The 14,284-nt window shown below is 35.3% G+C and overlaps 1 protein-coding gene across 1 annotated transcript in view; it reads left to right on the plus strand.

Moving 5' to 3' along the window:
* The window catches only part of DARS1 (aspartyl-tRNA synthetase 1), a 67,915-nt gene that overhangs the window by 39,107 nt on the left and 14,524 nt on the right, over positions 1 to 14,284 (plus strand). The window contains exons 6-10 of the mRNA XM_081242310.1: positions 1,675 to 1,755; positions 2,768 to 2,827; positions 4,346 to 4,457; positions 5,299 to 5,433; positions 7,557 to 7,704. Coding sequence (XP_081098436.1) covers positions 1,675 to 1,755; positions 2,768 to 2,827; positions 4,346 to 4,457; positions 5,299 to 5,433; positions 7,557 to 7,704 — 536 coding nt within the window. The remainder of the gene's footprint in view (positions 1 to 1,674; positions 1,756 to 2,767; positions 2,828 to 4,345; positions 4,458 to 5,298; positions 5,434 to 7,556; positions 7,705 to 14,284) is intronic.

The following is a 14,284-nucleotide window of genomic DNA, read 5'->3' on the forward strand; positions in this document are numbered from 1 at the left end:
AGCGGCTAGGCCCATGAGCCATGGCCCCTGGGCCTGCACGTCCGGAGCCTGTGCTCCGCAACAGGAGAGGCCCGCGTACCGCAAAAAAAAAAAAAATTCTAATTATCTAGTGTTTGGTTCAACCTTAACAAACGTTAAATATAAAGCCTAAAGAGCTTACCCACATATTTTGCCTGAATAAAAATAATTATAAAGTATCTCACAAAGCATAAAATATTGTATACGAAATAGAATTTTGTAATAAGCAGTGACTCTCTTTTATCATTTATTTATTCAGCCAGCAGTTACTGAGTATATACTTTGTGCCAAGCACTATGTGAAGTTCTGGGGATGAAAGTGCTCACGACCTAATGAAGGAGATGATGCATTTCTAGTAGTTAGAAAAATGAAAGAGGTAGCTGTCCAGTTCTCCAACTTTGCATTGGAGATCAAGTTTCTGTTAACTCATCAAAGGGAAGCATGACAACTTGGGTATAAGGGGTGGTGACAGATAATTCTATTTTAATGCTATGAAGAGGACTGGAGTATCCTTCTGATACTTTTTCTTCAAGTGTCTGAGCTGAATGCTAAATGTGATTTACCAACTGGAAGAATATAATTTCCTTTCTGGAATTAACTAAATAAGGTCTATTTCCCTCTTGCGCTTTAGCAGGTTTTCCAGGCATAGTTGGGAATAACTAATAGGGTAACATGTTTTTTTAAGAGTGGCTAAAAAATCCCAAGCTCATTCTTTATGACCTAACTGCTTCTTTTTTTTTTCTTTTTTTGCGGTACGCGGGCCTGTCACTGTTGTGGCCTCTCCCGTTGCGGAGCACAGGCTCTGGACGCGCAGGCTCAGCGGCCATGGCCCACAGGCCCAGCCACTCCGCGGCATGTGGGATCTTCCCGGACTGGGGCACGAACCCATGTCCCCTGCATCGGCAGGCAGTCTCTCAACCACTGCACCACCAGGGAATCCCCCTAACTGCTTTTTAGCACTAAAATGTGCAGTTAGTGTGAGTTAGGGATTTTAACACCATAAAGGAACACCTTCTGCAGCAGCTCCCAACCAGGAGAGCAGCAGGAAATGAGCTATAACATACTTGATGAAAGAAAGCAGTGAGGGATATTTAGAAAACGAATGAGGAAAGGAAAGAGAGGTACAGCAGAATTGAGCTGACTTTGGTCCTAGTGGTAGAAATGGTCAGATGCTATTAACAATTATAATAACTTATTTGTTAATGGCTCTTTCAAACGAGTAAAGTGTTTTCTTATTCATTATTCCATTTGATTCCTACCGCAGACCTTATTTTACAGAAGACTGTTGAAGCGCTAGGTAAAGTGATTTGCCTAACAACAGCTTTTATGTGACAAAGAGAGGCCTTAAGCCAGACCCCTCGACTCCAGTTATTACTTATTTAAGACATTGGTATGCACCTTAGAGTTTACAAAGTATTTGTACCTATGTTAATCTCATTTGACTATTCCAGCAACCCAGGGATGTACACAAGAAATATTATTATCTCCATTTTATAGGTGAAAAAACATGTACCATCTTTGATTTTAGCAAGTAGTTTCAGTTAAAGATGTATGCAAACATTGTTTCTCATGTTAAGTCAACTGTAGATTTTTTTTAAACAAAAGATAACAGGTTTTGTGTGTTTCTTGATATTTTTGGTAATCTCTCACTTTCAGATTTATGTGATCAGTTCAGCTGAACCCCGCCTGCCCCTGCAGCTGGACGATGCCGTTCGTCCTGAGGTGGAAGGAGAAGAGGTGAAAATTACACTTTTGAAATAATGTGTTTCCTCTGTATGTTTAGTTTGCAAACATTGAAAACTTGATGTGCTACTTTTGTAGGCAGGGTACCTATGAATTGATTTGAGCTTCATTTTTATTTAAACGTACTCTTACATTAACAATTCTCAAACTTTTTGGTCTCAGGATTCCTTTACATTCTTAAAAATAATTGACCCCACAAGCTTTTGTTTTTGTAGGTATACCTATCAATATTTACAGTATTAGAAGTTAAAACAAAATTTTTAATATTTATGACATTATTAAAAATAATATAATTAGATTATGTGTCTGTATCCCTATATAAATAATAAAAACAGCAGTAACATTTTATGAAAAGTATTTTCAAAAACAAAAAATAATTTAGTGTCAAGAGTGACATTGTGTCACATGTCTACATTGTTGGTAATATCTGGCTCAATACACAACAATTAGATGTTCATATCTGCCTCTACATTCATTCTGTTGTGATAGCACACATCATGAAGCCTTTGGAAACTTTCTCAATATAGTCAGGAAAAAATGAGAGTGAAAAGGTATTATGATGAAAAATAAGTTTGACTTAACAGACTCCCTGAAAGTGTATCGGGTACCTTCACTGGTGCCCTGAACATACTTTGAGAACCACTGTTCTATGTCAGCTTTTATCTGTTCCTTCACTCTTCAACTAGCAGGTAAAATCCAGGGATCAATGAAGGTGCCGGTTGTTAATTATTCTGATACCCCAATAATGAATCAAGGGGTTTGGGGGCAGCAGGTGGAAAAAAAGCATTAACCTCAGTTCATTCTCATTTCTCTTCTTTCTAGCGCTTCCTTTTAACAATAACTTCTCTCTGGCTCCACTTCTTGTATCTTGGATCTTTGATTTGGGGGTATAACATGAACACACGTGAACACACCTATTCTTACTTAAAAATTAACATGGCTTCTGCGAGTGTTGTTTGTGTCCTTAAAAAAATGAGTAAAATCTGTTTTTTCATCTTTTTTTTAGGAAGGAAGAGCTACTGTTAACCAAGATACAAGATTAGACAACAGAGTCATTGATCTTAGGGTATGCCTCATTTGTTTATTTAGTGACATGATTGTGCTGACATCAAGGTGGGCAAGGATACCATACCTGACTCAGGTTTATAGAAAAAATCAGCATTTGCCTGTATGTAATATGATAATACAAGAAGTAATTTACCTTTCTGACTGACCCTTCCCCTAAAAAGAATTGTAGGCAACAAGGACAGTTGAGTAATAGTTCACAAGATACTGACTTGCTTCATGTTAAAATGACAAAGGAACATGAAGCTAATAAATGGTCTTGCTTCCAGGTAGTACCTGTTTCAAACAAGGTAGTCAACAAGTGAAAACATAACCATTAATATCACTACAAAATTGTGAAAGAAGTTATGTGTACATTTTAGAACGACCAGGTGGAGATTAGTAGTTAATGCCTCAACTCTTTGAATTTGATCTGAGCACAGAGTTAATAATAATAATAACAAAGAAGTAGTTGGCCCTGGTGGTTTATATAGTAATCTCATAGGTCTTCTGTTTCCCTTTCTGGTTTGGTAGCAAGTGAAAGAGTTCAGTGGTTTCCTCATTGTAGTAAAACCAATGTCATCTCTCTTTCTTAATGTTTGACCATATCATCCTCCTTTACTTAAATAATCTACCTAAAACTTAAATGCTCTGTCACATTAAGAGTTCTTTCCAACCTTTCTGCCCTTATTGTACGCTCATGTTTCCCCTGATTATTTGCTTTTTGTCTGCTTTTACCTTTTCCATTTTAATTTATAGTATATAGAAAAGGCTAGCAATAATCAAGTCCTTTTGGTACTGCCTAGAAACCTCAGGTTTTTCATAATTTTTGCCACAGTACTTAGACATCCTACTGTATTTGCTATTTGCTCACACAAGTTATTGGTTGTGCCTCTAGAATTTGGCCTGAAGAGTATTTTTCTTTGACCCCAATTTTTTTTTTAATTTAAATTCATTGCCATCATTGAAAAATGGAGGGTTTTCGCATTAAATCTAGATGGCTTTTCTTAAAAAGTTGGAGGTGAACCCATCAATACTGGGCCCATGTAGCAAAATTAGCTAGTACTCTATATTGAGCATTCTGTTCTCTACCGTGCCCTGCACCACCCCGGAAGTACCATTCATTCATTCCATTTGTTATTTGTCTGGCCCTTGTAAGCATTCATCTTTTTAACCCCTATTTGACTTTACATTTTGGGAAACATTCTATACATAAGTAACTTGAAATCTTTTACACACCTTAGATTATGTCTAAACTACTATCTAATTTAACCCCAAACCAGTTTTTTAATAGACTCTCAGTTTAGCAAAGTCAAGAGTTGGAGAGGTTGGAAATAAAGGGAAAAATTTGCATTCTCCTTCTATAATATGAAAAATTCCAAGATATATCCTTATATTGATTGTCATGTAACCTACCTTTTCTCTCATATAATGAATTGTTTTCTCTATGAACTTTCCAGGCAGGTGGCCTGATTAGAAAATACTCCATCTCAGTTAATGTGTCAAATTGATTTAATTAGGTTTTATTATTGTCTTATAGACGTCAACTAGTCAGGCAGTCTTCCGTTTCCAGTCTGGCATCTGCCATCTTTTCCGAGAAACTTTAATTAACAAGGGTTTTGTGGAGATCCAAACTCCTAAAATCATCTCAGGTATGCTTTAAGATATTTCTCTTAGTTTTTTAAAATAAATTGCTTTCCCCCAAGTTGATTCATATTAGGTTTTCATTTTGGTTTTGGTTTTTTAATTTGAGACTCCCAAGTGTCCCTTGAGGTTTATTGCCATGAGACTATTTTGAAGACTATGCTATATAGCAGCAATCACACATCACTAACACCAGTAATACTAAATTCCCTTATTTCAGGAGTCATTATGTGATAATGATTATAAAATGAGGCAATAACACATGAAGCAGTATTTTTATTAATGTAAGGTACACCAGAAACTACTTGCCTTATGTAGGTTTCTTTCTAATTGGTATTGCAGTTGTTTTTTGTATAAACTACATTGTAAAATTACTAAATACTACAGATGGGAAAATCTCATTAATTCTCATTCTTACATGAGAAACTTACATGAATTATTCTTAACCATTTAACCTTTTTAGATTTACTTAAATAACAAGAAAAAGTATGTTATAATTTAATTATAAATTAAAAATTGAACATTACATTATTGATAATTAGAAAATTATTAAGAATATCACATCTTTTTTCCTTTAAAAAATTTTTTTTACAACTCCAGAGTAACTTTAATAGATTTGAAATTGATGCAGAAAGAGAGCATATATATCCAAAGAAGTAAGTCTGTCCTAAATATAAACTGTTTAGAATCAGGTATAAGACATATATAGATTATGGTTTCTCTGCAATTCTTGATTTTCCAGGTTTTTTTGTTTTGTTTTAGTGAAGTACTTGAATCAGTAGTATAAACTTTTTACTGGAAGGTTGTGTTGATAAGCTTACAGTTAATTATAACGTGTTTTCATTTCAGCTGCCAGTGAAGGAGGAGCCAATGTATTTACTGTGTCATATTTTAAAAATAATGCATACCTGGCTCAGTCTCCACAGCTGTACAAGCAAATGTGTATTTGTGCTGATTTTGAGAAGGTTTTCTGTATTGGACCAGGTAAGGTTTTTGGCAGTTATGGTTTTCTCAAAATTCATTAATTGTACCATAGTAATGGTTTTAGAAACACATTTTACATAAAAACATTTTGAAAGCTTAAATCCTTTTATATGCTGACTACATAAACACTAGACCTGGAGGTAAAAATGACAAGGTACTTAGGTAGACATTCTAAATAATGTATTTTGTTGTCCTTGATAGCTCCTTTACTACTGTTGTAAGTTTACAAATGTGCCACTGTTTACTTCACTACCGATTTTATTGTAAAGCTGTTCTGTTTTACTATTACTGTTTATACTGTTCTTAGTATTGATAATATGCTAAAGTCCATTAGAAATTACTACAAATGTCTGATATTTAATAGATTATATTAACATGTTTTTTAAGATATAGTTGTTACAAGTCAAACATGGACACATAATCATGTGGCAAATTCTTTTATTTATTTATTTATTTATTTATTGGCTGCATTGGGTCTTTGTTGCTACGCGTGGGCTTTCTCTGGTTGCGGCAAAGGGGGGCTACTCTTCATTGCAGTGCATGTGGGCTTCTCATTGCGGTGGCTTCTTTTGTTGTAGAGCACAGGCTGTAGGTGCATGGGCTTCAGTAGTTGTGGCTCGCGGGCTCTAGAGCGCAGGCTCAGTAGTTGTGGCTCATGGGCCCAGCCGCTCCGCGGCATGTGGGGCTTTCCCAGACTAGGGCTTGAACCCACGTCCCCTGTATTGGCAGGCGGATTCTTAACCATTGCGCCACCAGGGAAGTCCAGCAAACTCTTTTATGAAGCTAATTGTAAGCAAAAACTAGCTTTACTTCATTCTTTAAAACTTACCAAATTACTTTATATATGTAAGTTTTTTGATAGCTTAATAAAAATTAAATACCTGCTAATAGAGAAACTGAAAATATCATTAAGTTTCTTAATTTTCTGAATTCATTAAACAATTATATGTTGAACACCTGCTGCATATACAGCCTTGCTCTAGGTTCCGTGTACATAAAAGAAGAATCAGCCAGTACTTTTCAAATGTTAATGTGCACATGAATCACCTGGGGACCTTGTTAAAATGCAGATTCTGACCAGTAGGTCTGTGGTGAGGCTTGAGATTCTGCAATTCTCACAAGCTTCCAGGTACTGCTGATGCTGCTGATTTGCAGACAGACTATGCTTTGAGTGACAAGGGAATAAACATTGTCCCTGCTTCCAAGACAGAATGAGACATGCATTCATAGAGCAGTCACAGGGAGTAATCAAGTGATTTTCACAGCAAAAAAATCAGATTGTGCTGTACAATCAGCAGATTGGCGTTAATTATATAGTGTAGATAGTGTAAAAAAAGAGAGAAGATGGAATTTGCTAGAGTCACCATAAAAGAGAATTCATACTGAAGTAGGTTCTAAGGACAGAGTGGGAGATATAGACAATGGAGATGACATTCTAGTCAGAGGAAGCAAGATGAGTAAAGTGCATGGGAGAAAATAAAAATAAGACTAGTTAATATTAAGAAATGGGAAATACAGGGTAGGACTAAATTATGAAAGCATAAAGGTTCTAGACATTTTGTCATTTTATGTCTTATTACAGTAGTCATTTGGGAACCATTGTAAGTTACTGAGCAAGGATGTTTTATAGGAATATCAGTCTTGCAGTGGTATGAAAAATGGAGCAGAGCTAGAGTCAGGAAGGCTGGAAAGGAGGAAAGTACAGTGAGGATAATAAGAACTGGACTGAGGTAATGGCTGGAGTGTGTATAATGTTACTTCATCTGCACAGATTGCATTTAGCTTGAGTCCAGTTTTAATAAAATTGAGAACTCACTATATTGAATCTATTTTAATTATTGAGAAGGCACTTCAGGATCTTGCATTCCCTTGGGATTTTCACGAGCCTCATTTATTAATTTACATTTGTTACAGCTTTTACATGACTGTAGGAATTTGTAATGATCTTGCCGTCCATGAGAATGCTGAAACAGATATCTTATCAAAGATTTTTTTTCCGACCCTATAATGATAATGAAAATAGTGACATTGGAGTACTAGTAAATAGGATTTGATATTTGAATCCCAATTTCTCCAAAATTTAAAACAACATGTACTATGCATTTCTTTTATTAATGTTACAGTATTCAGAGCTGAAGACTCTAATACCCACAGACATCTAACTGAGTTTGTTGGTTTGGATATTGAAATGGCTTTTAATTACCATTACCATGAAGTTGTGGAAGAAATTGCTGACACTTTAGTACAAATATTCAAAGGACTTCAAGAAAGGTAAAAATATATATATTTTATAGCCTTAGATGGATATAATTTTCAAATCAGCCTAAGTTCTTCAGAATAAAGCAATTCTGAAATATGTAAACTAAGTTTTTATTGGGAAGAGGAAAAAAAAGACTTAGTTGATCAGTTAATTAGTGGAAAAATCTACACTCGAAATATTAACTTCTGAATCCTAGTCAGTTGGGACTACAGCTAGTTAACCTAATCTTCGTGGAGAAGTTTACCAGATTGTGAATTGCCTAACTATATTTGTTTTTTCCTCTATATTGACATCCTGAATTTCTCAGAAATAGAGCATGTGTTACTTTTATAGCAGTTTATTATTTGGGAAGTACTGTGGGGTTCAGAGCTTGGATTCAGCTAGATCCAGGTTGTGGGATCAAATCCCAACTCTGCTATTATCTGTGTGGGCGTTGTGCAAGTTAACTCTGTGCCTCAGTTTCCTCTGCTGTTTTAAGTGACGATAATATTACTACTTAACTCAGAGGTCAAGAGTCCCTTTAGTCTTTCAGTTTCTAATCTTTACTGAATCTGTGTAAATTAAGCCTGTGTCAGGAACGTTAATTCTTAGATCAATTAATATTTACAATGAGTGCTCAGTAGAGATTAGAAACTAGTATACTGAAGGGACTTTCAGCTTATTTGGGCCTGGTGAATTGACACATTTATAGAAAATTATTAGGCATGTTCTGGGTGTTCAGAAAATTGAATTATGTAAAATGTTCACTTCAGGTACACCCTCTAAACTGGCAGATAGTTTCTCGCTCAAAAGGACGTTGAAAGTTGTTTACTTGTGACAATGTTTACAATAGAGAAAATAAGAAAAGAAGGTGGAAAGCAGGTTAACTAGGATCAAGAGAGTCTTTTTTTTTTCTTTTTGCCATACTTGTGACAGTACTGCAAGTATTAAGTTGGATATAACAGATTTATCTAGCACTTTGATAGCTGACAAAGGACTGTATTTGAAATTTGTATTTGAAGACCACTGATTTAACTATTAGTTGATGTATTTGGATATGTTTCATTAATACTTAAAGAGTTCAAAAATATTTTGAAACTTTTTTACACCATTGCAAGTCTAATGAGTAATTTCAAGAACATAGAAATTAATCATTGATCTTATAAAAATACTGTAGCATAGCACCAGTATTTTCCAGGCATTCTATTCATTGCGTTGTACCTTTGATGAATAGTTAATTGTATACAGCCTTTTTTTTCCCTAATGACATTTATTGTTTTCTTTCTGATTTTATTAATACAAGCAATACATATTTATTGCAGACAGCTAGAAGTAAAAGCATAAAGATTAACAATTACCCATAATACCACCCCCCAGAGATAACCATCATTAACATTTTGATGCATTTTTTAAAATTGAGGTGTAATTGACCTACATCACTATGTTAGTTCCAGTGCACAACACAGTGATTCCATATTTCTGTACATTACAAAATGATCGCCATGATATGTCTAGTTACCATCTGTCACCATACAAAGCTTTTACAATACAATTGACTATGTTCCTCATGCTGTGGATTTTATCCCCATGACTTTTTTTTTGGAACTGGAAATTTATTCTTCTTAATCCCCCTTACCTATTCCAGTCATCCCCCAAACCCCCTTCTTCCACTGTGGTCTGCTAGTTCTCTGTGGCGTCTGTTTCTGTTTTGTTATGTTTCTTAATTTCTTTTGTTTTTTAGATTCCCCATATAAATGAAATCATATGGTATTTATCTTTGTCTGACTTACTTCGTTTAGCATAATACCCTCTAGATTCATCCATGTTGTTGCAGATGACAAGATTTCATTCCTTTTATGGCTAAGTAATATTCCACTGTGTATATATACACTACATCTTCTTTATTCATCTGTCAGTGCACACTTAGGTTGCTTCCATATCTTGGCTATTGTAATCATAATGCTGGAGTAAACATAGGGGTGTATATATATTTTTGAATTGGTGTTTTTATTTCTTCAGAAAAATATCCAGAATTGGAACTGCTGGATTGTACCTATTTTTAATTTTTTGAGGAACCTCTATACTGTTCTCTATAACGGCTGTATCACTTTACATTCCTACCAACAGTACACAAGGGTTTCCTTTCCTCCACATTCTCACCAGAACTTATTATTTGTTGTCTTTTTGATAATAGTCATTCTGACAGGTGTGAGGTGATATCTCATTGCAGTTTCGATTTGTATTTCCCTGATGATTAGCAACACTGAGCATCTTTCCATGTGTCTGTTGCCCATCTGTGTGTCTTCTTTGTAAAAATGTCTACTCAGATGCTCTGCCCATGTTTAAATTGGGTTTTTTGGTTTTTTGATGTTGAGTTGTATGAGTAATTTGTATATTTTGGATATCAACCCCTTATCAGATATATCATTTGCAAATATCTTCTCCCATTCAGTAGGCAGCATTTCCATTTTGTTAATAGTTTCCTTCACTGTGCAAAAGCGCTTTAGTTTAATGTAGTCCCATTTGTTTATTATTGCTTTTGTTTCCCTTGCCTGAGGAGACAGATCCAAAAAAATATTGCTAAGGCCAATGTCATTGAACGTAATGCCTATGTTTTCTTCTAGGACTTTTATGGCTTCAGGTCTTACATTTAGGTCTTCAGTGCATTTTGAGTTTATTTTTGTATATGGTGTGAGAAAGTCCAGTTTGATTCTTTGACAAGTAGCTATCCAGTTTTCCCACCACCATTTATTGAAGAGGCTGTTTTTTCCCCATTGTATATGCTTGCCTCCTTTGTTGTAGATTAATTGACCATATAAGTGTGGGTTAATTTCTGAGCTCTCTGGGGTTAATTTCTGAGCTCTCTGTTGTCTTCCATTGATCTGTGTGTCTGTTTTTGTACCAGTACCATACTGCTTGGATGATGGTAGCTTTGTAGTATAGTTTGAGTCAGGAAGCATGATACCTCCAGCTTTGTTCTTCGTTCAAGATTGTTTTGGCTGTTCAGGTCTTTTCTGTTTCCATGCAACTTTTAGAATTATTTGTTCTAGTTCTGTGGAAAAATGCCACTTTTATTTTGCTAGGGATTGCATTGAATCTGTAGATTGCCTAGAGTAGTATGGTCATTTTAACAATATTAATTCCTCCAATCCATGAACATGGTATATCTTTCCATTTGTTTGTATCATCTTCACTTTCTCTCATCAGTGTCTTATAGTATTCTGAGTACAGGTCTTTTACCTCCTTGGTTAGATTTATTCCTAGACATTTTAATCTTTGTAATGCAATTGTAAATGGGATTGTTTTCTTAATTCCTCTTTCTGATAGTTAAATATTATTGTATAGAAACACAACAGATTTCTGTATATTAATTTTGTACCCTGCAACTTTACTGAATTCATTGGTGAGTGCTAATAGTTTTCTGGAGTCATCTTTAGGATTTTCTATGTATAGTATCATGTCATCTGAACCGGTGACAGTTTTACTTCTTTCCATTTGGATTCCTTTTATATCTTTTTCTTGTCTGATTGCTGTGGCTAGGACTTCCAATTCTGTGTTGAATTAAAGTGGCAAGAGTGGGCACCTTTATCTTGTTCCTGATCTTGGAGAAAATACTTTTAGCTTTTCACCATTGAGTATGATATTAGCTTTGGGCTTGTCATTATGGCCTTATGTTGAGGTATGTTCCCTCTGTACGCACTTTGTTGAGAGTTTTTATCATAAATGGATATTGAATTTTGTCAGAAGGTTTTCTGTATCTGTTGAGATGATAATATGATTTTTATTCCTCAGTTTGTTGGTGTGGTGTATCACATTGATTGATTTGTGGATGTTGAACCATCTTTGCATTCCTGGGATAAATCCCACTTGATCGTGATGTATGATCCTTTTCATGTATTGTTGGCCTCAGTTTGCTAGTTTTTAAGGATTTTTGCATCTATGTTTATCAGGGATATGGGCGTATGGTTTTCTTTTTTTGTCTGGTTTTGGTGTCAGTGTGATGATGGCCTTATATGAGTTTGGAAGTGTTTCTTCCTCTGGAATTTTTTTTGAATAGGTTGAGAAATATATGTGTTAATTCTTCTTTAAAAGTTTGATAGAATTCACCTGTGTGGCCATCTGGTCTTGGACTTTTGTTTGTTGGGAGTTTTTTTATTACTGATTCAATATCATTATAGTTGGTCCATTCATGTTTTCTGTTTCTTCCTGATTCAGTCTTGGGAGATTTTATAGGAGATTTTATAGGATCTCTAGGAGTTTGTCCATTTCTTCTAGGTTGTTCATTTTATTGGCATATAGCTATTCATAGTAATCTCTTATGATCCTTTGTATTTCTGTGGTGTCGATTGTAACTTCTTTTTCATTTCTGATGATATTGATTTGGGTTCTCTTTTTTTCTTGATGAGTCTGGCTAAAGTTTTATCAATTTTATCTTTTCAAAGAACCATTTCTTGATTTCATTGATCTTTCCTTTTTTTTTAAGTCTCTTAATTCATTTATTTTTCACTCTGATCATTATTACTTTTTTCCATATAGTAACCTTGGATTTTGTTTGTTTCTAATTTCTTCATGTGTAAGTTTAGCTTGTTTGAGATTTTTCTTATTTCCTGAGGTAGGCTTGTATCGCTATAAACTTCCCTCTTAGAACTACTTTGGCTGCATTCTGTAGATTTTGGATTGATGTGTTTTCATTTTCATTTGTCTCCAGGTATTTTTTTATTTCCTCTTTCATATCTTCTGTAACCCATTGGTTGTTGAGAACCATATCGTTTAGCCTTTATGTATTAGTGGTTTTTGCAGGTTTTTTTCTTGTAGTTGATTTCTAGTCTCATTGCATGTGGTCGGAAAAAATGCTTGATAGGAATTTAATCTTCTTAAATTTATTGAGACTTGTTTTGTGGCCTACCATGTGATCTATCCTGGAGAATGTTCCATGTGTACTTGAAAATAATGTGCATTCTGCTACTTTTGGATGGAATGTTCTCTCTATATATACATCTATTATTAAGTCCATTTGGTCTGATGTGTCATTTAAGGTCAGTGTTTCCTTACTGATTTTCTGTCTGGGTGATGTGTCTAGTGATGTAAGTGGGGTGTTAAAGTCCCCTACTGTTTTGTGTTATTGTCAGTTTCTCCCTTATGTTTGTTAATACTTGCTTTATGTATTTAGGTGCTCCTATGTTGGATGCATATATATTTATAATTGTTAGATCTTCTTGTTGGATTGATCCCTTTATCATTATGTAATGTCCTTCTCATTTCCATTTGCATGGAATACTTTTTTCCATCCCCTCACTTTCAGTCTGAGTATATCTTTAGATGTGAAGTGAGTCTTGGAAGCAGCATATTTGTGGGTCTTGTTTATCCATTCAGCCACTCTGTGTCTTTTGTTTGGAGCATTTAGTCCATTTACATTCAAAGTAATTATTGATAGGTATGTTTTTACTGCCATTTTGTGACTTGCTTTCGGGTTGTTTTTGTATTTCTATTTTGTTCTTCTTTTTGCTTTCTTCTTCCCTGTGATTTGATGACTATCTTTAGTGTTAATATGAATTCCTTTCTCTTTTGTGTGTCTGTATCTGTTATAGATTTTTGGCTTATGGTTACCGTGAGGTTTATATATAGCAACCTATGTACATACATTATTATTTTAAGTTGATCTCTCAAGTTCAAATGCATTTCAATAACCCTGTGTTTTTACTCTCCTCCCCCACATTTAATGTTTTTGACATCATATTTTATGTCTTTTTATTTTGTGTTTTTTTTTTTTTTTTTTTTTTTTTTAGTGGTATGCGGGCCTCTCACCGCTGTGGCCTCTCCCACTGTGGAGCACAGGCTCCGGATGCGCAGGCTCAGCAACCATGGCTCATGGGCCCAGCCGCTCCATGGCATGTGGGATCCTTCCAGCCCGGGGCACGAACCCACATCACGAACCCGCGTCCCCTGCATCGGCAGGTGGACTCCCAACCACTGCACCACCAGAGAAGCCCTATTTTGTGTATTTCTTAACTTATTGTGGATATAGATGATTTTACTACTTTTGTCTTTTAACCTTCCTGCTAGCCTTATATGTGGTTGATCTACTACCTTTACCATATATTTGCCTTTACCAATGAGAATGTTTCTTTGTAATTTTCCTATTTCTAGTTGTGGCCTTCTGATTGTTTGGTTTTGGCTGCTCTGCACAGCTTGCGGTACCTTACTTCCCTGACCAGGGATTGAACCCGGCCTCCACAGTGGAAGTGTGGAGTCTTAACCACTGGACCGCCAGAGAATTCCCTAGTTGTGGCCTTTCTTTCCCCATTTGAGAAGTCCCTTTAACATTTCTTACAAAGCCAGTTTTGTGGTACTGAACTCTTAGCTTTTGCTTGTCTGTAAAACACTATCTTTCCTTTAAATTTGAATGATAGCCTCCCTTGCCAGATAGAGTATTCTTGATTGTAGGTTTATTAACTTCAATTACTTTAAATATATGGTTCCATTCCCTTCTGGCCTACAAAGTTTCTGCTAAAAAGTCAGCTGACAGTTTTATAGGAGTTCCTTTGTATATATCTAGTTACTTTTCCCTTGCTGCTTTTAATATTCTCTGTATTTAATTTTTGCCTAATTACA

The sequence above is a fragment of the Mesoplodon bidens genome (genome assembly GCF_964165515.1).
Source record: "Mesoplodon bidens genome assembly, chromosome: 8".
NCBI classification, from domain to species: Eukaryota; Metazoa; Chordata; class Mammalia; order Artiodactyla; family Ziphiidae; genus Mesoplodon; species Mesoplodon bidens.